This window comes from Monodon monoceros, unplaced genomic scaffold, assembly GCF_005190385.1.
Source record: "Monodon monoceros isolate NGI ecotype Baffin Bay Population unplaced genomic scaffold, NGI_Narwhal_1 Super_Scaffold_20, whole genome shotgun sequence".
Lineage (NCBI taxonomy): Eukaryota > Metazoa > Chordata > Mammalia > Artiodactyla > Monodontidae > Monodon > Monodon monoceros.
Window position 1 is genome coordinate 42285232 of NW_021703777.1, and position 26797 is coordinate 42312028.

The following is a 26797-nucleotide window of genomic DNA, read 5'->3' on the forward strand; positions in this document are numbered from 1 at the left end:
GCCCGTGAGCCATGGCCGCTGCGGCTGCACTCTAGAGCCCGCGAGCCACAATTACTGAGCCCACGAGCCACAACTACTGAAGCCCATGTGCCTAGAGTCCATGCTCCGCAACAAGAGAAACCACCACAATGAGAAGCCCGTGCACTGCAAGGAAGAGTAGCCCCTGCTCACTGCAACTAGAGAAAGCCCACGCGCAGCAACGAAGACCCAATGCAGCCAAAAATAAATAAATAAATAAATAAATATTTTTTTAAAAACTGCGTACTTATTAAGGAAGACAATCACCATCCCAATTAACTGATATTACTTTAACCAGAGATTTGATAAAAGAGTGAATAGCCAGGTGGATGGATATGTGTGTGTGTCAAAGTGCCATTTCTGATGTTCATAATCCAGCAAATAATTGAGAGATATATCTACACATTGCTGCATTCCCTACAGTCCTCAATGGGCAGAAGCTGCTGGAAAGAATGTCTCTCTTTCCCGTACTGCACATCGTATGTGCCCACATGTCTTGTGCTCTCTCTCCCTATAGCAAGCTCCATGGCACTACACTTGCCAAGTGAGAATGAATCTCTCCCTCCTCTGTGCTTCTGGAATATGTTGTTTATACTTCTCTTATACCAGTTAGCACATTCTGCTTCAAGCAATATATTTAGTTGAATTTATGTGTTAATCTCTCTGAACTATAAGTTCCTTAACAAAACAAAAAGAGCTTTTTCATGCTTAACTTTTATCCTAAAATGTGTCATGCAAAACGCATTCATTTTAGTCATAGCTTAGAAGAAACAAATATTTATTTGAATTGTAAAGGTTTTATGTTTTAATAAGCAAAAAAATAAAAACACTATGTTGATTCAAACTATTAATTAGAAATAAGGTACAGAAAGCTTGGATTATTGAAATGACAGTTATGAGATTTTCCATAGGCAAGTGATCACAAAAAGACAGGCAGCACGGTATGAGGCCAAAAGCATGGTCACTAGATTGCCGGAGTATGAATCCTTACTCTTCCACTTACTAGCTGGGTGACCTGATTCATTAGCTAACCTCTTTGTGACTGTAGTCTACATACCACATACTCTGTTTCTTATTCCATAAGAGGAGCCTAATCAAAGTCCCATTCATAGGATGAGTATCAGGATTAGATGAGATAATACCTTCAGGGCATTTAGATGATTACCTGTCATACAAAAAAGAAACCACTGCATAGACTGTACCATAGATGGTGCCCTCTGTGGCACTGACAGGAAGTGTTCAATAAATGTTATTTATTATCTTTCTTTCTCTTTACTACAAAGTAAAAGAAATCTAAATTTTATACAAAATACAAAAGAGAAATTGGGCAAAGAGAAATCTTATCCTAGAAAATAATATTCAAGTGCTCTTAACATTATTTGCCCGATAAGCTTCCCAAAAATCACAGCAATGAAACAGTAACAAAACAGGGTGAAAGACTTCACATTTCTACTGCCCTAACAAATTAAGACTTCATAATACATAGCCGCAGGTTCTTTAAAGTTTATCATTGGATAGATTAATGAGAAAGGTATTATTTTTCTAAAAACAAGATAAATACTGTAGTATGTTAATTGCTAACTTTTTAATTTAAAAAAGATTGTTTATATCCCTTTTATCTATTTAGATTTTCCCAGAAGTATTTTTACTAGAAATACAAAGAGTCAGATTAAGTTAACTCTAAACAAACTTTAGGCAGTGATAAAATTAAATGAGGTATTGATTGAGCACCATTAAGAATCAGTGAATCAAACATCAAATTAAACATATACCATTTGATTCATTTAAATTTCCTCTAAAATAGTTATATTATCATTTTGTGTTTAACTTAATTGTGGAAGTTTGCAATATCCCATGTCACTCATGTCTTTAGGAAGTATAGATGCTCAAACTTCAAAGCTTATTTGAATTGTAAAGTTTTTATGATTCATGAGGCCACTATTCAATTGTCCTAACTATAGATCAAATAGCCAAAGTAAATAATCATCTTTGGTTACATAAAGTGCTGCTTTAGTGAAGGGGAGCAATTTATTTATGACGTATATCACAAAACATCACAAATTTTGCTTCAAATCTAAGTCTGGGTCATCATTCATTCAACACATATTTCCTTATACTCTAATGATGATTATTACTTTTGTACCCACATTCTATTCTTAATAATAACAGAAGCTGCCATTATTAATGAAGAACACATATAAATGTGTATAACCTCTCATTAGAACAGAGACAAACAAGAAGTCCGAACAAGAATTCTGCCTTTGTCACTAACTCATTGAAGGACCTTAAGCTAATGACTAAATTCTCGAAGTCTTGGTTTCCTTATCTGTGAAAGGAGAAACACACCACCTGCCTGTGATTGAGATAATTTAGTGCAATGCCTGACCTTCCATATCACAGTAGCTAGCATAATCCCTGAATTACCATTGCATTATCAGAAAGCTCCAGGAAGAAAGAACATATATACTATAGTTCTACAAATGAACAGGTAAGAAATACTTTCTCCTCTCTGGTCCAGTCACTAATACCTATGTAGTTAGAAGGAGATCAGAGATACTCAGGGGAACACCGGGTAGCCCTTTGATCTCTGCCTTTGCTGAATTCTAGCTTCTATCCTGGGATAGATACTACTAACTGACTATCTTCCAGGTAACTCTGAAAGAGTAGAAACAACATGCATAGAATCTCAAAGTGGGAAGAGTTTCAAACAGAGAAACTGGGTAGCTCTCTGCACTGAGGTGGAAGACACTTAAACCGTCCTAGGCAGATGGCTGTCTATTCCTAGTTTTAAAGATCTCTAAGGATTGAATTTCCCTATATTCCTTGGTTACCTGTTTCAATGTTTAATCCCTTCTTCATAGTTATGTCCATCCTTATGACCAACTGAACTTTTTCTCTGGCTACAATTTAAAACTATTTCCTTTTATTTGGTCTCCTGTGGAAGTAAAGAACATCTGTTCTGCATCTTCCATATAATAACCTTTCAAATACTTGAAGACAGTTAAATCACCCCTTAGTCTTCCCTTCTCCAAGTTAAACAGTCCTGATCGCACTGAGCCCTCTCTTAGGAGCTAGTCCCCGTTCCTTACATCACTTTTGCTGATCTTCGCTGGACCTTCTCCAGAGTCTCCATGTACTTTGCCAAATGCAAAGACCAAAATCGAACACGGCAATAATGCCAAATAAAGCAAAAGGATTACTTTTCACTTCTGTATCCCTCTCTTGATAAAACATTCCAAGTGGTGTGCTTGCCCTTTTTTCCAAAAATATATTGCTCTTTCTAATCCTCCTTGCTTTGTAATCATGTATGCTATCATCTTGTGGTACCTTCCTTCAAGGCTCAGATCAGATTTTGGGTGCTTCAAATAATTCCTCCCTGTCAGTAAGGACCAAATTTAGAAGCGCACAGCTTCAGAACATTTTTCTACCTTCTATCAAAGCTAAAATAGAAAAGCTGTGAAAACAAAATCAAAATTCACACAATCCATGAAATACCATCAACATTTACATCTTGATGACATTTAAGAAATATGTTTTCTTCACATGTATGTAGAAATCCATTTTCTTCTAAGTTAAGATGACATATTCTGACAGATTTTATAGGAGTAACATGTAAACAAGTTAACTAAACAACACCAGAAACTAAAAGGTTAAAATTTACAGATGAATTTGTCAATAAATTTGTAAAAACGGTGAGGCCAGCACATTTTAAATCTGATTTGAGTTTCATAATTTTAATCTAGACTCTATCTTTTAATGATATACATTAAGCATTTTCAGACACATATTGCTTTAAATGTTTGAATGTATTTATCAAGGGATACATTTCAGAGGGTGTTAAGAATTGCCAGTAACTCTAATTTTTTATCTTGAACTATTATAAATAACTATATTTGAAACCAGCTAATAGTTCTCATGTTTTTTCTGTTTACCTTCATGAAGCTACCGAACTATGTACAAATTCTCACTTCACAAACATGTTAAGCCAGAATTATACAGTTCCCTAACACATATATTTATCAGTTGTTTATATTTTTAAGACATCACTTGACCACTTTATTGTTTAGGAATGCTAAAACTGAAAGACGTAAAAAGAAAAGCATTACAATGATTTGAAGAAAAACAGTAAAGGCAATGTTTTCATTTTAGAAATTAATTTTTTAAATAGGGAATTTTCTTCCCAATTTGTTCCATATTTACAGAGCCTCTTCTGGGTGCCTGCCATTCTTAACTATTCTCTTAAACAGCAGCACACAATCTAAGTAATGTATGGAAGAGAGGACAATATGCATCTCTGTTTTGTGTGACAATGCAAATGTATAACTCACTCCATGACTCTTCATAACCTCACACCCAAATTAATTTCACATTCTGACTATCAAAAGACACCTTAAACTAAGGGAGAAGACAAATTACAGACTAGAAGGAACTACTTGAAGTATACAATCCTGAAACAAGTGTAAATAAAATATTCCTACAAGAAAATAAGAAAAGCTCAAAAGAGAAACCTATATGGCCGATAAACATATTGGTATTTTCAATTCAATTTCTTTCGTGATTAGGGAACACAAAACTACATTGAGAAGTCACTTTAAAAACATTCTAGTGGGCTTCCCTGGTGGCGCAGTGGTTGGGAGTCCACCTGCCGATGCAGGGGACACGGGTTCGTGCCCCGGTCCGGGAAGATCCCACATGCCGCGGAGCGGCTGGGCCCGTGAGCCATGGCCGCCGAGCCTGCGCGTCCGGAGCCTGTGCTCCACAACGGGAGAGGCCACAGCAGTGAGAGGCCCGCATACCGCAAAAAAAAAAAAAATTCTAGTGACAAAAATAAAACGAAATTCTGACCATACAAGTATTGGGTGGGATGGAGAGCCAAAAGATATTTTATTAATTGGTAGTAGGAAGGCAAATTGGCTCAACTACTTTGGAAGTAAAATTAAACATTCACATACTCTACAACTGATATATCCCAGTGTGTGGGATATGCCCAGGAGAAACATGCATTAGGAGATATGTTCACAACAGCAAGACCTATAAGCTGTTGTCAAATTCCTATCAACAAGGATGTTTAAGACTCAGTGCTGATACCATCAACAGAATGTTATACAGAAGGCAAAAAATAAATAAAATATAGCAACACACAACAACATGAATTATTCTTAGTAATAAAATATTATGTGAAAAAGTAAATCCCAAAAGAGGATATTTAGCAATACCATCCTTTGTAAAGTCAAAACAATTAAAATTAAAAATTTACTTTTTAGGAACACATATAGATATAAAATTATATTAAAAGGAAAGCAAGAAGATAGTGAATGCAGAATTCAGAATGTTGGTTAATTTGTGATAATAGAAATGAATCAAATTATTAAAAAAATGGGCTCAGTCTTTCATACCTCTCCCTACAACTACCCCCTTTGCAATATCATTTTGCACCTTCTTCCAACAAGAGGCAGAGTCTGTTTTTCCATCCCGTGAGTCTGGACTGGCCCTGGGACTCGCTTTGGTGAATAAGATGGTACAGAAATGATAGTGTGCTGGTTCCAAGTCTGGGTCTCTCTCCCTTAGATCCCTGCCTCTGCCAGGAGAACATGCCCAGGACCCATGCTACTAACATTCTGGAAGCAAATATACAAGATCATTAAATAATGTGTGCTGAATATATCGACATCCCTATGCCTCTTTAAAATTATTCCTCTTGGGTCTTTCCTGTGTGTGATTTACCTTTTTTATTTTTCAGTTAAGACATGGCATATCCTGATGGGTAGGTATAATAAAAAATATCACAAATAATTCTGCAGTTTTTGATCAGCCAATTTAAAAAAAAGCATGTGAGCTGATAATAATTATTGTCAAGGTTAAATATAATAACTATATCCAGGATATAGTTAATACTTTTTCAGAAGCTGAAAAAAGACAAAAATGAAAAAAAATAATATGCTCTTCAGAAAATGACAGAGGAAATTCTGACACATGCTACAACATGGATGAACCTTGCAGGACATCATGTTAGGTGAAATAAACAAGTCATAAAACAGAGAATACAGCATGATTCCACTTACATGAGGTATCTTAGAGTAGTCAAATTTAGAGACAGAAAATAGGTTACCAGGAGCTGGGGGGGAAGGGGAAACATAGGGAGTTTTGTTTAACAGGTATAGAGTTTCAGTTCTGCAAGACCAAAAAGTTCTGGAGATTGGCTGCACAATAATGTGAATATACATTTCTGAATTGTACACTTTAAAATGGTTAGGATGGTAAATCTTATGTAATGTGTATTTATACCACAAATATAGAATTTATATTATATATATTATATGTAATATATATTACATATAATTGTTACTTAACCATTGACTTGTTAATCATTGCCATTGATTCACAATCTAAATTGGGAGCAATTTGCCTAAGTACCTAATTGCACATAGACGTAAGTTTGGGTTTTTGTTTTTTTTTTTGCGGTACGCGGGCCTCTCACTGTTGTGGCCTCTCCTGTTGCGGAGTACAGGCTCCGGACGGGCAGGCTCAGCGGCCATGGCTCACGGGCCCAGCCGCTCCGCGGCATGCGGAATCTTTCCAGACCGGGGCACGAATCCGTGTCTCCTGCATCGGTAGGTGGACTCCCAACCACCGCACCACCAGGGAAGCCCAGATGTAAGTTTTTAAAAGATATATGGAGGTATAGGTTTTTGCAGTGTGATTTATTTTGATAATGTAGGTTCAAAGTGTGTGTGTTAAGTTTCTGAACTCGGGTGAAGCTCTTGGGTGCCATTTCTGGGACTCCATTGTCAATGCTGGATAAACATTAGTGTTGCAAATTGAATGACAAACCATTTTACTGCTACCTTGTCCATAATACATCCAGCACCTGGCACTCTCAAGTCCTGAATCAAAAAGTCATTTATTCAACTAGTAGTTGAGAACCTACTATCTATCAGGCACTAAGGCTGACTTTGGTGAGCCAGTGGTGAGCAAAAGAAAAACACCTGTTCATACAGAGCTTACATGTAGCTGAGGAGAAAGACTGCATATATCAATCAGTCAATACAAACAAAAACCTATGAAGTTTGTTTTTTTTAATTTATTTTTATTTATTTATTTTTGGCTGCATTGGGTCTTCATTGCTGCACTCAGGCTTTCCCTAGTTGCAGCGAGAGGGGGCTACTCTTCATTTCAGTGCACAGGCTTCTCATTGCGGTGGCTTGCCTTGCTGCAGAGCATAGGCTCTAGGCACGCAGGCTTCAGTAGTTGTGGCACACGGGCTCAGTAGTTGTGGCTCGTGGGCTCTAGATCGCAGGCTCAGTAGTTGTGGCGCACAGGCTGAGTTGCTCCGTGGCATGTGGGATCTTCCTGGACTAGGGTTCGAACCCATGTCCCCTGCATTGGCAGGCGGATTCTTACCCACTGGGCCACCAGGGAAGTCCAACCTATGAAGTTTTTGACCTCAGAGAAGAATAAAATAGAGCAATGTTGAAGCAAATGACTGTGGCCAGATTAGACTGACAGTCTGGGGATACGTCTATTGAGATATTGAGATACGGACTGTGATCTGAATAACATAAAGAAGCCGGCCACATAATGATCAATCAGGCAGAAGAGTTTTCCAAACAAAAAGAACAGCTAGTGCAGAGTCTATATCAGGAACAAGCTTCATGTTCACAAAAGAAACAAATCAAAACTGTCAGTTAATATTGAAATAAAAGAGGAAAAGGATTCAAAAGAGCAGGATCCTTTTAAACCTATGCGTAACAGCCTTTGACTCCACAAACAAGTTACTGCCTCTAGTCCCTTTTGCTTGAAGATTATTAACTTATTACAAGTAGAAACAATCCCTATTAAAAGGAAATGTTTTGTTGCACCTATGTAAACAAATTTTATTTATTTATTGCTGCAGGGTTTTCCAAAATTATTTAGATTTAGACTATTTTTCAATCATAGAAAAAAAAATTTTAAGGAGTCCAAATTTATTCTTAGGCTGAGAAAGTCTGTTATCGCTGTCCAAATCCAGGTGCAAAAACATTTTTGCTAATGTTACAAATTCACTACTAAGAGAGAAAAGCTACCCAAACACACCTGCACCTTTTCAGAACTGATTTAATATTGTGTTAAAGTAAACATATTAAGGACATGAAGTTTAGTCATCAAAAAGCTCTACTGCCCAATCTGCTACTTAAAGTGAATTAAACAAGCTACTTGGATTCTGAGAAAGATAAAACTTCGCATTTCGTGAATTCTGTTTCAAATCCAATATTATCAGGTGGTACTTGGTGCTTATAATTTCACTTTAGTATTACCTTGGTCATAAGACATACATGATTAAGAATACACAGAGTAATGTACTGAATATAAGGATTAGGCTATGTACTGAGGATATGGCATTTAATGACATATTTCATTACATGAGGCAAGGAGTGTAGTAGTTAAGAATCCAGGCTCTAACACCAGACTGCTTGTGCTTCATCCTACATCTGCCTCTTAATGGTTGTTTAAACTTGTATATAAACTCTATGTACTGAGTTTTTCCACTGTAAAATGGAGATAATTATACTTATATCCACGAAGGTGGCTGTGAACATTAAATAAGTTAAAACACATAAAATGATCTATGGTGCCTGGCACATATCAGCAAATGATAGCTACAATACTACTAACTATTATTACTATATTATACACAAAATACACTCAGATCACTATACTGTCAAACTGTTCACTGCCATGAAAGTTTGTTTCTAAATACATATATATGTATATATTCTTGTTCTATGATATATGGATATATCATTCAACATACAGATATAAAGAAAAAGATAATATATAAACTAAAGTCCAAAATTAAAAAGTCATAACAGGGCTTCCCTTGTGGTGCAGTGGTTGAGAGTCCGCCTGCCGATGCAGGGGACACGGGTTCGTGCCCCGGTCCAGGAAGATCCCACATGCTGCAGAGCGGCTGGGCCCGTAAGCCATGGCCGCTGAGCCTGCGCGTCCGGAGCCTGTGCTCCCCAACGGGAGAGGCCTCAACAGTGAGACACCCGTGTACCGCAAAAAAAAAAAAAAAAAAAAGTCATAACATTAGCCCAACAAATAGGGAAATTAAATTTTAATGTTAAAAATCTAGTAGCTTTATGATGATAATTTGTTTCAAAGATGTGCCATACAATCATTTAATGTTATGGCAAAAACAAACAAACAAAAAACCCCTCTGGTTTAAAAGAAAATCTATGTTTTCTAAAATGTATACGTTGTGTCAAGTAAAGAAATTAACTCACATCTGGAAATTATTTCAACATTTTAATTGAAAAAGATCATTTACAATCATCTGGATTGGGATAATTCTACTAGTAGGATTCTGTACACTGGAAAGAACTTAATGCTTACTACCTGTCTCTAAAATTAATACTGATGCTAATAAAATTCATAGTATAAAGTTTTAGAAATCATTATCTGAATTCATATATATGAAATGTTTTATATATATATATATAATATATATTTTATTTTCTCAATGGATGTTTGCAATTACCCTTGAAAATATGTTTGAGGAAAACAAGGGTGTTTACGATGTACTGAACTGACTCATGAGAAACTGGAAGAAACTCTGTTTATCCTGCTCCTGACACCTCTCCTTATTATACATTGATTACTGGAAATGAACATCTCTAACTCTAAGTAGATGAAAGGACCATTGTAGTGAGGTTTTGCTATCCTTCTCTCAGATCAAATATATGGTTTGACGGTTATAAAGAATTTTCTCATCAAATAAAAACTAAAACAAACAAGAAAAATAATTTGTCAACTAAGCAAACTAGTTAATCGAATATGCTAAAAAACTTGAGAGCAACAGATAGCAATGTGGAAAATATCTATTGTTCCATTTACTTATTTTCACTCAGTAGTGACTCTAAACACATTAAAAGAGAAAGGGAGAGGAAGAAAAGGGAAAGATAGAATATGTGTATGTGTGTTCTGTGTGTGTGTGTAGAACATAAGCATTTTTTAGGTTCTCCAGGCTCAATCTTAATACCATTTCAATGTTAACCTATTATAATAAATACAGTAACCAGGGGTTAAAGGAATTAATAGATCGTTAACATAGTAAATTATTCAATGACTTGATAAAAAATGAACACTTTCATGGGCTTGAATTTAGTTTTAAAACTTCATTCAAATTAATAAAGATAGCAAAAAGCTACATGCCACAGTTAAATCATTCCATTTCTTTTTTCAAATTTTTTACCTAATAACTTGTAATAATCAGGTTAAGACTCATTAAACTTCTCACTTAAGGCATGATACTTAGAAAATGTTTTAAAATCTCTAGTAATCAATTCTTAAACTAGAAAACCACTGTGGGCTCTGGCCTAGATTTAAATCTTCAGCTACATACCAACTGAAGGACTTTGGCCATGTTTCTTGATTTCTCTGTGCCCAATTTCATCATCCATGAAATGGTTTTAATAAGTAAATACTAAAAAAAGCATTTTAGTACTAAATATCTGAATGTTATTATGTGTTCAATAATGTTAGCTATTTTCATTATCAATTAAACAATGGAGGCAAAAAGTAAAAATGCCTCTAACTAGCTCAGTTAGCCAATGAGTTACCCAGGTAGTAGATCTTGATTTCTTAATGACAGAATCAAGCCCCTGTCTTCAAATAAACATTTTCTGCCAAAGTCTTATCATTCTACTCATCCCTGTTCCCCTGGTACAGTTAAAACCAAAAAGTATTCATCCCTCAGATACCACTGATTTTCTGCTCTGGTTTTTTGTCCATTCCAAGCACAGGTCCCTTGCCTGGGCTACGGATTTAGAAACAGCTGGGGACTGCCTTGTTTCTTAGTTCCATGAGGACCAGACCTATGTTAATTAAGTGTGTTTTTAAAAAATCCTTAGACTCTTAAAATGGGGCTTATAAAAGATTGATTTAACCCCAGAGGGGAGAGGTAGGGGAATGAAATAGGGAGATGGTTAGAAGGTAAAGCCCTGAAGAGAAGAGTTAGTTTGTTATGGTGATACCAAATAAAGTGATTAACAGGTAATATTGGTAGAAAAATCCAAGAGACAATCCAGATAAGTTGCTATTATCTGAGTCCAAAAATGAATAATAAACCTGACCAACTTAAGTTTATACCAGGAATGCAAGGATAGTTCAGTATTAGAAAAACCTTAAGTATCTTTCTCCACTTTAATAAAGGGGAAAAAAAAAAACATATGATCGTCTATCTCAGTAAACTGAATATAGAAGGGAAATTTCCAGGTCAAACACATACAAACATACGCATGTGCACACACACACACATGTGCACGGACACACACACACACACACCACTATAAACAGGGAAATAGTAGACACCATCCCTTTAAAATCAGGAACAATATAAGAAAGCCCACTATCAACATTCCCATTGACCCATGTACCTGAGTGCCTCACAAGGACAATTAAAAAAAGAAAAACAAATTAAGCAAAATAATTGGAAGAAACAATATGATATCATTATTTGCAAATGATAGGATTACCTACATTGAAATCCCACTGCCCCAAATAAACTACTAACAAATTATAAGAAATATAGTATATATAGTGCAATTCATATTTCTGCAAAAATTTAAACATGATTTTTCTAGAAAGCATACATTTAAATGTATAAAAGGAGGAAAGCGAGGGAAATAAATTAAATACTCTAGGGTAGGTATATTAGGAGGAAGAGAAGTACAATGAAAAATGGGGGATAAAGAAGGAAAACATTAAAATGTTTTCATTAAAGAGGAGCCTAGTAAGGACTCATGGAAATAGCATGCAATGGAAAGAAGAGCACAATCAGATAAACTCTGTGTTCTGAGGTCCTTAAATTAAAAAGGGACTGGGAAGCAGGACATCAGCTTTGCTTTCTGAAACAAATACCTTCAATGTTCTTGGTATTTTTTTAAATTTTTATTGAAATATAGTTGATTTACAATGTTGTGTAAGTTTCAGGTGTACAGCAAAGTGATTCAGATATATATATATGAATATATAATTTTTTTTTACATTCTCTTCCATTATAGGTCATTACAAGATATTGAGTATATTTTCCTGTGCTATACCGTAGGTCCTTGTTGGTTATCTATTTTATATATAGTAGTGTGTATATGTTAATCCCAAACTCCTAATTTATCTCTCCCCCACCTTTGGCAACCATCAGTTTGTTATCTATGTCTGTGAGTCTATTTCTGTTTTGTAAATAAGTTCATTTGCATCTTTTTTTTAGATTCCACAAAAATATAAGTGATATCATATGATATTTCTCTTTCTCTGTCTGACTTACTTCACTCAGTATGACAATCTCTAGGTCCATCCATGTTGCTACAAATGGCTTTATTCCATTGTTTTTTTATGGCTGAGTAACATTCCACTGTGTGTCTGTGTGTGTGTGTGTGTGTGTGTGTGTATATATATATATATATATATATATATATATATACCACATCTTCTTTATCCATTCATCTGTCAACAGACATTTAGGTTGCTTCAATGTCTTGGCTGTTGTAAATAGTGCTGCTATAAACATTGGGGTATATGTATCTTTTCGAATGATGTTTTTCTCTGGATATATGCCCAGGAGTGGAACTGCAAGATTATACGGTAGCTCTATTTTCAGTTTTTTAAGGAACCTCCATACTTTCCTCCATAGTGGCTGTACCAATTTACATTCCCACCAACAATGTAGGAGGGTTTCTTTTTCCCCACACCCTCTTCAGCATTTATTATTTGTAGACTTTTTGATGTTGGCCATTCTGACCAGTGTGAGGTGATACCTCATTGTAGTTCTGATTTGCATTTCTCTAATAATTAGTGATCTTTTCATGTGCCTCCTGGTCATCTGTATGTCTTCTTTGGATAAATGTCTTTTTAGATCTTCTTCCCATGTTTTGATGGGGTTGTTTGGTTTTGATATTGAGTTGTATGAGCTGTTTGTATATTTTGGAGATTAATCCCTTGTCAGTCACAGTGTTTGCAAATATTTTCTCCCACTCTGTAGGCTGGCTTTTTTTGTTTGTTTATGATTTCCTTTGCTGTGCAAAAGCTTTTAAGTTTAGTTAGGGCCAGTTTGTTTATTTTTCTTTCCATTACTCTAGGAGACAAATCCAAAAAGATATTGCTGTGATTTATGTCAAAGGGTGTTCTGCCTATGTTTTCCTCTAAGAATTTTATAGTATTCAGTCTTACAGTTAGGTCTTTAATCCATTTTGAGTTTTTTTGTGTGTATGGTGTTAGAAAATGTTCTAATTTCATTATTTTACATGTAGCTGTCCAGTTTTCCCAGCATACTTATTGAAGAGACTGTTTTTTCTTCATTGCCTCCTTTGTCATAGATTAATTGACCATAGGTGCGTGGGTTTATCTCTGGGCTTTCGACCCTGTTCCATTGATGTATATTTCTGTTTTTGTGCCAGTACCATACTATTTTTATTACTGTAGCAATGTAGTATAGTCTGAAGTCAGGGAGCCTGATTTCCCCAGCTCTGTTTTTTTTTTGTTTTTTTTTTTTTTCTCAAGATTGCTTTGGCTATTTGGGGTCTTTTGTGTTTCTACACAAATTTTAAAATTTTTGGTTCTAGTTTTGTGAAAAATGCTATTGACTGTTTGATAGGGATTGTGCTGAATCTCTAGATTGCCTTGGGTAGTATAATCACTTTGACAATACTGATTCTTCCAATCCAAGAACATTGTGTATCTTTCTATTTTTGTGTGTCATCTTTGATGTCTTTCATTAGCATCTTATAGTTTCAGAGGACAGGTCTTTTGCCTCCTGAGGTAGGTTTATTCCTAGGTATTTTATTCTTTTTGATGCAATGGTAAATAGGATTGTTTCCTTAATTTCTCTTTCTGAACTTTTATTGTTAGTGTATAGAAATACAACAGATTTCTGTATATTAATTTTGCATCCTGCAATTTTACTGAATTCATTGATGAGCTCTAGTAGTTTTCTGGTAGAGTCTTTAGGATTTTCTATGTATAGTATCACGTCATCTGCAAACAGTGACAGTTTTACTTCCTCTTCTTTTCCAATTTGGACTCCTTTTATTTCTTTTTCTTCTCTGATTGCTGTGGCTAAGACTCCCAAAACTATGCTGAATAAAAGTGGAGAGAGAGTAGACATCCATGTCTTGTTCATAATCTTAGAGGAAATGCTTTCAGCTTTTCACTATTAAGTATGATGTTAGCTGTGAGCTTGTCATATATGGCCTTTACCATGTTGAGGTAGGTTCCCTCTATGCCCACTTTCTGGAGAGTTTTTATCATAAACGGATGTTGAATTTTATCAGAAGCTTTTTCTGCATCTATTGAGATGATCGTATGGCTTTCATTCTTCAGTTTGTTGATGTGGTGTATCACACTGATGGATTTGCAGATATTGAACAATCATCACTTCTCTGAGGACAAAGAAATGCCAAGAAGAATCCTAAAAAACAGGCCTTGCTAAGTTTCCCCCAGTTTATTATAATTACCTCATACTCCTTAACCTGTCATATTCCTTGATAACTGTCCACTTTTCATCAAACCTAGTATAAAATACTCAGGTCTGTTTCTTTAGGTCTTTATTTCCTCTTGAAGGATCCTGTATCATGTAAAACTTATATTAAATAAATTCTTATCCTTTTCTCCTGCTAATGTGTTTGTGAATTCAATTTTCAGATGCATCCAGGGACCCTAAGTGGGTCGAAGAAATTTCTCCCTTCCCTACAGCTCTCAGAACCAGGAATATCTACACTTTTTGTCAATGGTTTTGTTGCTCCAGGTCGACATAATGAATTATGTAATGTAAATATTTACCTCTTTGCATTATCTTCCCAAATCTGGCATACATTTTGGGCACTAAGCTCAACCTCAGCTTCACTGCATTTCTTCCACCTTTACTTTTTCTTCTCTACCTTTTAAAGTCTTGTTGCTATGAGATATTCCTATTTCCCTTGTAAACTCATATTCATACCTCATATTCTTTTATAGAGATGCATATTTAGATGCTGATAGAAAGAGGAAGGAATGGAATGAGGAAGCGACAGGAGGAAAGAGATGTTTTGAAAGCTGTTTCACAGATGTATGATCAGGCAGCATGGTATTAGAGAATGAATAAAGTTGAGATTGAGCAATCAGGTAAGACATCGCAATAAAGGTCAATCTGAAGAAAAATTGGATTAGCAACGTGTAAGTAGAGTGAAAAATGTATGAACGTAGGAGCAAATCTGAACAAAGGAGTCAACAGAAATCCACTGTTAATTGCATTTTAGAATTGCTCACAAGCAGACTTTGAAGATATTGTAAAATGTAACGCCTATAGAGTTTTTTAAAAAATGGTATTACCAGCATTAAAAAATGGAATTTTTTTATGGGGAGTGGATCTGTAAGGGAACAATAATGAGAATTTTTTACTATTTTGTTATTGGTTTGACAACACAGTATTAAAACAAACAAGGAGTTAAAAACCCAAGAAAGAAGTCAGGATTGGAGATCTGACACAGGAAAACTGGAAACATAAAAGTGGTTGATATATGAAAATAGTGGAGTATTAAAAAGGGTGAAAAAAAAACAAAGAACTGTCCTTTGGGAGAGATCCAAATTAGTGAGAAGGAAGAAGATACAGCAAAGATAGTGGACAACAGCAAACAGAAGAAAATGGGAGGTTAAAGGTAATAAAATTCAAAGGGAACATTTCAAGAAATGGATAATTCCAAATTGCTCTTAAAGGCATCAGTAGACATCAACCAAGCAAAGTGAATCTGAGAAGAAATCCTTGAATTTGCCTACAAAGGGACTATGAATGAGTATTGAATGAATCAACACAATTTAAATCAAGAGCTAAATTAAGAGCACAAAAGAAACAAATCTAAATAATATTCTGAAGAAAAGGACTATAACGTTTTTAAACATGTGAATTTCATTTGCTTTTGATTAATCATTAGCTGAACTGTTATCAATATTGGATTTTGTCTACATAGTTTTCTCTGTGGCTATTTTTAGATTTGTTTTAAGCTCAAATAGGCTAAGATCTATAAATGTGGCAATGTTAACAACTTGCCAAATACAAAAATAATCAATTCATCTAAACAATGCGTCCATTTACTCTCTGAGGCAGAATTAATTGCACTTATGAGCACATTCATATAAGTACTCAACTAAAGAATAATATGGATACGCCTGTAGACAGACAGACAGACAGACAGATAGATAGATAGATAGATACAGATAATATGATGTTCCTTGGAAATATCAACACCATCTGTAATTGCTTGCTTGTTGGAGAGAAAGGGAGGGAGGCAGAGAGAAAGAGAAGGAAAAAAAGGGTGAAAGAGAGGCAGAGGGAAGGAGGGAGGAAAGGAGGAAAAATTCAGTGTGTAATCTCAGTAATGTTACAATATCCAACTAGTTGAGAGTGAGCATTTACCAGTACCATATATTGCAGACTCAGAAGTGGAGCTAAACCTCAAGAATCCAGGGACTTGTAATTATTATAAAGACCAACAAGCTCAGAGTCAAGGACCCTAACCTTGAAAGTCATGAAGTTGGTTTATTGAACACAATATCCCTTGAGGCAAAATAGATAGGCGGTCAACAAAGGTACTACTCAATCTGTATCACAACAAGAAATCAAAGTTAATTATCTGAGGTTGAAGGCAGCCATCACAATAGAAAGTCAGGATGTGTTGCCCAGTATCTCTACCTGATCCAGTTCTCAGACTAGGAACCTGCTGACTAAAGAAGTTACCCTGTGCTAGAGGAATAGACCTGTAACACTATATCAATTATCCATTGCAATGATTCCCTCTGTTCTTCCCCCAAGGGATCTTTAGCCATTTACTTAAATGAGTAGACACTAAGGAAAGGAGAACAGCCAGATAGTTGACAGAGTATTGGGTGCAGGGTCATAGCTGAGATTAGTATCTGGAGATCCAAAGCAACACCATGGTCCCACTATTAGAGTGAAGGCATAGGAGGGTAAGATAACACGTGGAATCCTGGCCAAGGGTTGGTTTATAATAGGTCCACTGTGTCCATGGATCCACCCAGGGATCATTGATCCGAATATCCGCAATGATCTTATTCCCAAATCAGGTCACATGCTAGGGTACTGGCGATTAGGATTTCAACATACCTTTGCTGGAGAACACATTTCAACCCATAAAATTCAAGGATGGCCTTAAATTACAGTAGGGAAGAAAAACTTTCCCAAATGGGCAGAACTTCAGGTGACACATCTGATCATCCACTTTGTGTAGAAGGATAAGGAAAAAGAAATGTCCCAAAGATTAGAAAAGACTCATAAGCAATGGTGAACGGACTGGCTGGCTGGGCAGGAAACTGTGAAGAAAAAAGGTGGAGACTAGGAATGTCTGAGTCATGTGGATGGACATAGGGGAATGAGTACAAGTGTGAAGATTTTTTTATAACACCCACCAAAAATGATGCACTAAACAACCCAAACAGACAAAAGGGCTCAGCCAGTCGATGTCAGCCAGCCTTGTCAGCAGTCTTCTCAATACTGGCATGATGGACACATGAATAAAGTAGAGCAGATGAAGGTTATCCAAGGACCCAACGGCATAGACTCCCACTTACCAAGGCCAATCTAGCTACTTCTACTTCTCCACGTCCAATTTTCCAGCAACAGAGACCAATGTTGAGCCCCTGGTAAGTCATTATTCCTCAAGGAGAACAATGGACTCAATTTGACTACACTGGGTCCCTTTTATAAACCAAGAAGGGACAACAGTTCATTCCCACAGGAATACCTACCTATTCCAGATATGAGTGTGCCTTTTCTGCCTCCTTGGTCTTAGTTGGCCCCACTGTCCGGGTGCTTACAAAATGCCTGATCCACAGGCATGGAATCCAACACAGCATAGCACCCCAACCAGGGAACCCGCTATACAACAAAAAAGGTGTGGGAGAGAGCTCATGACCATGGGATCTTCTGGCCATATCACACAGTGCCCCATCAGAAGCTGTCAGCCTGAAAGTGTTGGAATGGTCCACTTAAGGCACAGCTGAATCACCAGCTTAGAGGCAATATTGTTCAAGGATAGGGCGCCATCTTTTAGAACACTCTCACCAGGGAAAACAGCAAGTGTCTCACTGAACTACAAACTATGGCTGCCACGTGAGCACTTTGAGCGTCTTGTGCCCAGGGAACAGCAGGCAAGACAGAGAGACACTATCTTGTGAAGAATAATTGCTGCTGATCAGCAAGAGAGAGAGGACTGCTGTTACAGAATGGGGGTAGAGAGTAACAAGTGACAAACTCAAGCGGCCCACCTAGCTACCTCTTGGTACTCCCTTATAGAGTTTTAAATGAGAATGAGAAATGCAACAACCCCAGCCTAAGGACAGTAGGATTACCAGGGCCTCCACCATCTTATGATTGAGACTCAGAGAGGTGACAGCTGAAGGCAGAGGATTTAGGATGGATAATGGAAGAAGGAGATGATGAGAAACACCTCTGGCCTCCAGACCAACAGCAGTGTTGGGGACTAACTTTCCTCTTCTGAGTATCCTGCCCAGGAGAAAGGCCCTTGGTGCCCTGGAAGAACTGCTCCCTGCATGCACAAAATGGATCTGTATGTCACAAGGGGCGAACTGTGGCAGGCATATGGACACATCACTCAGATACCCCTTGGAGAAAGGCCTCTCTGCCTGGCTATGAGGAGTTGCTGAGCTGACAGCCTCCAGCTGTGAACATTTCCAGGGTCTGCCTCAGTTTCAAGCTGAGATCACACTTTTGGGGGCAGCCCTCAGGCAATGACTGGGCACAGAAGAGGTACCAGGGCCTGAACATTTCACCCAATGTGGGACTTCTTTAATGGATAACCTTTACCCTGGAGCTTTCCACTGTGCTGGGAGAGTCTCTGTAACTTTGGCATCAAGATTCTGACCCTGCTTAGTCCTGTTTCCTCACTTTTCCTTTCACAGGTGTTACGTCCCCATCAAACCTTCTGCACTCTTAACCCTCACTGTCTGTTTCCTGAGCAGCTAGTGTGACAAGCCACAACTCCATATTTTTTGCTTAAGAGCTATAAAATGTATCAGAATAACTTTTAAAACATAAAATATTTGAAACAAAGCAAAAAGTTGAAACCATTTCACAGAAGCCAGATTTTATCTAGCAGAACATTTTAAACTTACAGAAATTCATTTAATTCACTAGCATATGGTATTCACTTTTGACCATAAAGTGAATGGAGTAAAGCCATTTTACATGAAACAAATTTTGGCCTTTTATCCAACTTCATCTTCATAAAATTAAAAGAGCATGTTATCAATTAATAGATACTTCCAACTCCTATTTTTAAAAACAAATTGAAGAAGGATACTCCAATCACACCAGAAATAGTTGACAGTTGATAAACTGACTAGATTGGCTAGAATAAAAAAGGCTGGGGACTTGTCCAACTTTTAAAATTTAGTCCCAGATGTACCAGAGGATAAAAGGACACAAGAGCCTTCTCCTTAATCACCACAGATACCCTCTTCATTTCAGCAAAAAGGATCACAGGGATCCCTATATTTCAGCATCTGAGACTCCTGTCAAGCTCACTTTACAAGAATTCCCAAAGGCTCATCACAAAGTCTCTTGAGAAGATAGCAACAACCAAGCAGTATAATTATCAGTTCCACCAGGGCTGCCATTTATTCCATCTATGTTTCAGATTCTCTGTTTCAGTAAAATAAGGTCATTATCTCAGAAGCAGTTTTAATAAGTGCTAATTCATCTCCTACAAAGATAAGCTGACCCAAAGTGAAGAGGCCAATGGTCTTACAAGCTCATCCAGGAAAGTGTTCCACCTGAGAGATGACTCAGTTATAACTACTAACTAGATCCCAAGAACCCAATATTCAACTTCTGTGCAGTCAAAGTCTATCTCTCCATCACCCATAGAAATCAACTGAACTTCTCACTACAAATAGAAATTCTCCAGGACTTATGATAGGAGCTACCTCAGTAACCACCAGCTAAACTTATCCCATCCCTTCTTTCCAAACTTTATAGTCTCTGCCTTGTGGCTACTAAACCCAGCTGGCATGAATCTCAGGGTAAGAGAGATGAGAGATGCTGTTTACATGATAGTGAAGCAGAGATGGCTTTGAAGCAAAGCTTGAAGAAGCTAGGAGAATGCAGAGCCCACCTACCACCACCACTGCCACCACCACCAATCCAGTACATGTGGAAATGAGCGGCCTCTAGCTGGCACAACTTTAGGGGGGAAAAAAGTCTTAGCAAGGGAATAGGCACAAGTTAAAACAAAGAGGTAGAGAGAATGATTTGTGAAGAAGAAAAATTTATCATAGAATTGAGGCAAAGTAAATGTGTCCATCTTCATACCCTTGTTTGCCTGCTTGGCTCCTACTTATCCTTTAAAGGTAAATTTAGCAGTCATGCCTTAAGAAGAGCCTTCCCCGTTCTCCACATCCTTCAAATCTTGACTTAGTATTACTTTAGGGTGTTGCCACAACACCTATGATAGCATATGTTATCTTCCGTTGTAACTGCCTTTTTTAATTGAGATATAATTCACATACCATAAAATTCAAACTTTTAAGGTATACAATTCAATGGCTCTTAGTATAGTCACAAAGTTGTGCAGTCATCACCAATATCTAATTCCAGAACATTCTATCACCTCAGAAAGAAACTCCACACCCATCAGCAATCATTCTTCTTTCACTCTTCCTTCCAGCCCTTGGCCACCACAAATCTACTTTCTGTCCCTATGGATTTACCTATTCCGAACATTTTATATAAATGGGACTATACAATTTACAATATTTTTGTCTGCCTTCTTTTGCTAAGCCTAATGTTTTCAAGGTTTACCCATGTTGTAGCAGGTAAGAGTACTTCATTCCTTTTTATGACTAAATAATATTCCATTTTATCTATGTACCACATTTTTTAATCCATTCATCAGTTGGTGGACATTTGGGTTGTTGCTTCTTTATGGCTACTATGAATAACGTTGCTAGGAACACTGGTTTTTAAGTGGACCTCTGTTTTCAATTCCCTTGGATATACATCTAAGAGTGGAATTATTGGGTCATATGGTAACTCTATGTTTAACTATTTGAAGAATTGCCAAACTATTTTCCATTGTATACTCCCACCAGCAATGTAACTGTCTTTCATTTATCTAACCCTCAAATTTCTTGAGGTCAGGGACTAAGTCTTATGTTATATTGTATCCCCAGCACCTAGCATAGTGCCTAATGGAGTATGGTTGTCTATGAGTATTTGTGAAGTGAATGACTAAATAAAGGGTCAAAATATTTTTTTTAACTTTATGCCTTCTTCTGGCAAAATACTTATCAAAATACCCCCTCCCAATATCTTTAACCAGACCCTTTTTATCTATGAAGCCATTCTAAGTAAGTGACATACTCTTAGGTGCCAGCACTTCTTGAAATGAGTGCTCTATGATTGCTAGTGAAGAGGATTGTGATCTACTTGGGCTGCTCACCCACACATTAGAGAATTTAAGATAATCTGATAGTAGAATCACGTGTTTCCAAGTTGGTACCAGTTGGCGGGCAGTCACATGTTCATGCATATTTTCAAAGTGATCCTCAAGCAAATATAGGCACAGGACATATTTGGTGTCCACACTCTGCTGGCCTTGCTGCCAATAACACTACAATGGACCTGGCAGGGAAGGAAAGAGGAAACATATGGGGCCCATCCCACTACAAAGGCAGATGAGAAGATGCGCAGATGAAAAGGCTTTCCGATTCTAGCAGCTCTGTGTGGGGATTAGTCTCCCAAGACTGGCACTTAAGTAGTCTGATGACTTCCAGCTCTGGCCAGTTAAAGAGACTATCGATAGAATAAATACTCATTTTGAGCCAAACACAGAATGAACATGTACATGGATAGAATTTATACTGTAAACATGACTAACTCCTCTTGATATAAAATAGGATGTATCTCTAATAAAATATGAATATACATTAATTCCTTATAAAATCTCACAAAAATCTCTATACTTCTGCTCCTGACTGATAAACATTTATTGATTAAAAACAAAAGAGAAGACTCCCCTGATGTTTTATATGACACATCACATGTACACATATATTTTGCATCATTTCAATTTTCTACAAATAGAAGCCAAGTATAACTTGTGTTGTGTAAACTAGTGAAGTTTTATATAAATTTACCTTTGGTAAGAAGAATGGCCCCTTCAAAGATCCCCATGCCTAATCCTATTAGTATGTTACAGTACATGACAGAAGGGACTTTGCAGATGTAATGAAGGTTATAGACCTTAAAATAGGGAGATTATCCTAGATTATCTAGATGGACCCAGTGTGATCACATGAGCCCTCAGAAGGAGAGATTTTTCTGTGGCTGGAGTCAGGGAAGACTTGCATAAGGAGAAGTCAGAGAGATTTAAAGGTTGGCAGGATCTTGACCCATTCTTGCTGGCGGGCAGCCACATGGAAAGCATGAGAAGGAATGTGGGCAGCCTACAGGAGCAAAGAGGAGTCCCCAGATTGACGGGTGACAGGGAAATGAGACCTCAGTCCTATAATCACAAGGAAATGAATTTGGCCTGAATGAGGGTGGAAGCAGACTCATCCACAGAGCGTCAAGAACTCAGTCCAGCCAGAACCAGGATTTTAACTTTGTGATATATGTAGCAGAGAATCCAGCTAAGCCACTGTGCTCTGATTTCTGACCTACAGAACTATGAACAAATACGTTTGTGTCGTGTTCAGCGACTACATTTGTGGTAAGGTGTTATGACAGCAATAGAAAACTAGTATATTACTGAATGTTACTGTATTAAATGACAATATTCTAGGGTTCTGAAATACAAGAACCACTAGAACAATCCATTAAAATTGCACATTCCCAGAACCAATTCGCATTCTACTACCAAATGTTATTTTTATAATAAATACATGGGAGACTTCTACTCATAATTACTGGGTATTTTTTAAAATGTTATCTAAGAATAATATACCAATTTCTAAGTAATTTTTCTCACCAACATTTAAAACTTTAGCATTCATTTTTAAAAAGTAAATAGATAATTACTTTGTCAAGTCTTTTTCAGATTGTCTTAGTTTGATACGGTTCACTGTAGGTGTACATCTCTTTCCTAACATACTTTATTAGATTCATATTTTATATAACCACATATGAGTCATAGTAACAAAAGCCAGTGATCGTTTAAATAGAGTTCAATGAATCAATGTCTACAAAAATGTGAGAACATAAATGAAGCCAAAGATTTACAGGCCTCAAAAGTACAAAGAACTCTAAGGCAAAGGTCACTCATACTTTTAGTATATAAATGTGTAAAGCCAATAATACTGAGCTATGTGTAAACAGGACTTTATTGGTATGATGGCCATATTTTGGTATTTATATTTTTAAATTTGTAGCTCATAGTTTCATGTGGCTTTATCGCAATATCACAGTTCCTCCAGTTCCTGATCTGCAGAACAAATGCTTGGAATATTCCAAGTTCTACCTGCTCCAACCAATGTTTCTAAATTACAACAATGCCAACAAAATTGGATTTTTCCAGAGACTCTGCAATATAATATAAAATCCAGTTGGAACATGGACACTTACTTTTTCTGAGTTCTTTCAGCCAACCTTGCAATCTCTATAGCTGCCTTCCTTGCTTCAAAATCTTCCCTTTTCACCACCTCTCCAGTCCCGCGGTAGCCTAGCTCCACCAACTGGCGGGCCAGGCCTTCATCCTAAAAACAAAATCAATTGTTACATTTGTGGATTAATGAGACATCTTATTTTATCCAATGTATACTGAATAATTGTTTTAAATGAAAAATCGAATGGAATATTTAAATATGAGACAAGATCTATTAGATTGAAAAGTTAGAATTCTTTCTAACAATAGTTTTATAAACATCTGATTTGTCATCCCTTTCCCAAAGATGTAAGATGAAAAAATAATAATAATAACATCAAGCACTAAATTTTCTCTAAGGGACTGCAGGACAAAAGTCTGTAATGTTTTTAATCAATTTATGAGAACAGCTGTAGGTAATAAAGTATCTTTAAAACAATAAAACTATAGACAATAGTATTTATACAAGAAAGACTTTTTAAAAACCAACTGCACAAAAAGAAAATTGGGTTGCTTTCAGCAAGTTCAACATTTCAGAGACTTACTTCCTTGAAGTCAATTAACTGATGACACAGAGCATTATAACTTCAAATACAAAATAAAGGGCAGATGAAATTCCTATTTGAGTAGAAAGATATTGTTTCCATATAATGTTGGTACCAATAAAAGCAGAGAAGTAGAAACCCAAGAAGATGACAAGAAGCTTCAAACTGAAAAAAAAAAAATTTCCCCACAGTCCTTTAGACCTTTTATATTTTAGTTACTTTAAGAACTGTCACACACATTTTTGTCACTTACATAGCATATTCAAAAAAGAACAGCATTTCCCCAAAACTTGAATAGGTGACATTTTACTTGAAGTTACTAATATAAAGGCTTATGTATTACATAAAAATATGTATATTAACATATTACATTATCCTTACATTAAATATGAAATGTCTGAAATATAGAGAAAACAGCATATATTTTATTGTTACAGACCCTTACTTACTACATCACTGCTGAATGCAAGAACTGTCTAACAGAATTAAATAAGATAACTTAAGATTCGTGGTTAATAATCTATACAACCCATGGTGGCTATTTTAAAGTTCCAATTATTCTAACAAAAAAAAATTAGACACCATCAACCTAGAAAACTTTGCTACTTTGCTTTGCTAAACACTAAAAGCAAATTGCTGAACTCTGTGTAGCAACATGGATACATTTGCCAAGTTAAGGCAAAGCACCAGGCTTTGCACAAGGGCGCTTTGCCTTCTTTCTGACTTGTTCCCCTGCTCACTATACTTGCTATCCCAGGTTGCTTTAGTGCGAACAACAAAACTGAGCAAATGCCTCCACCTAGTGGAGTTAATATTTAAATGAAAAAGCGATGCAGATTTCGGGTTTGATTTACAAAAATGGAATGATTTTCTTAAATACATTACTTAAAGTGAGCTTACGGGAAGAACTCGCAGTGAGCTCTGCTGAGACTGTGGGGTTCTTCTAGTGGAATATAAGTTGCTTGTGGTCAACAGAGTATTTTACATAATAAAGGCCATTAAAAATTTCCTGTACTAACTTTGTATATGGAATGAATTATGCATTCCTGTGTGCCTTACCTGAGCCACACAGAATCATTTGGATAGTTCTGCACTCACTGACACTCATGTATATTGCAACAAATGACAAGATCAAGTACAAAGTTGAAGCTGTTGCCCCACTTAACCATTACCATGTTTTAACTGGTGGAATTACAAGCCATCTCTCTACTGTAAATGGTCAATAATCTTTAAAGAATTATCTTTAAAGAAACTAAGAAATAAAATATTTTTATTTATTCACGTATTTAGCAGTTCTGGTGATTTGCATTCCTTTGTGTAGACCTAAGTTTCCTACTAATATATGATTTTCCTTCTACCTAAAAAGCTTTAACAATTTTTATAGTAAAGGTCTGCTAACAACAAAAGTATCGTGGCTTTTGTTTTACTGAAAAAAATATTGATTTCACCTTAATTTTTTTCTTCCAGTTTTATTGAGATATAATTGACTTATAGACATCACGAAATGATTACCTTAGTAAGTTTAGTGAACGTCTATCATCTCATATAGATACAAAATTAAAGAAATAGAAAAATATATTTTTTTCCCTTGGGATGAGAACTCTTAGGATTTACTTTCATATATAACATAAAGCAGTGTTAATTATGTTTATCATGCTGTATATTAGATCCCTAGTACTTATTTCTCTTATAATTGGCAGTTCAATATCTTTTCACTGCCTTCATTCAATTCCCCCTCCCTCCACACCCCAACCTCTGGTAACCACAAATCTGATGTTTTTCTATGAGTATGTTTGTTTGTTTGTTTTTGAAGTATAATTGACCTACAACACTAAGTTAGGTCCTATCACACAACATAGTGATTCGATATTTCTATACATTGCAAGATGATCACCGTGATATCTAGTTAACAAATATGTCACCATACAAAGATATTACATAGTTATTGACTATATTCCCCACACTGTACATTTCATACCTGTGACTCATTTACTTCTGTGCAAGTGGAAGATTGTACCTCTTAATCTCCCTCACCTATTTCTCTCCTCTCTCCAATTCCCTCCCCTTTGGCAACCACTGGTTTGTTCTCTGTATCTCTGACTCTATTTCTGCTTTGTTATATTTGTTCATTTGTTTTGATTTTTTTGATTCTACATATAAGTGAGATCATACAGTATCTGTCTTTCTCTGTCTGACTTATTTTACTAAGCATAATGCCCTTTAGGTCCATCCATGTTTTCAGAAATGGTACAATTTCATTCTTTTTTATGGCTGAGTAATATGCTATTGCAACCACATCTTCTTTATCCATTCATCTGTGGATGGGTGCTTAGGTTCCTTCTATATCTTGCCTACTGTAAATAATGCTATGATGAAAACAGGGGTGCATGTCTTTTCAAATTAGTGTTTTTCATTTTCTTTGGATAAATACCCAAGAGTAGAACTGCTGGATTGTATGGTAGTTCTGGTTTTAATTTTTGAGGAATCTCCATACTCTTTTCCACAGTGGCTGCAGCAATTTACATTCCCACCAACAGTACATGAAGGTTCCCTTTTCTCCACACCCTCGCCAATACTTGTTATTTGTTATTTGTTAATAGTCATTCT

General features: G+C 36.4%; 1 protein-coding gene across 3 annotated transcripts in view; it reads right to left on the reverse strand.

Annotated features, from left to right (window-relative positions):
• The window catches only part of CFAP299 (cilia and flagella associated protein 299), a 613297-nt gene that overhangs the window by 571428 nt on the left and 15072 nt on the right, over positions 1 to 26797 (reverse strand). For all 3 annotated transcript variants that reach the window (XM_029235809.1, XM_029235810.1, XM_029235808.1), the window contains exon 2: positions 23627 to 23757. In XM_029235809.1, coding sequence (XP_029091642.1) covers positions 23627 to 23757 — 131 coding nt within the window. The remainder of the gene's footprint in view (positions 1 to 23626; positions 23758 to 26797) is intronic.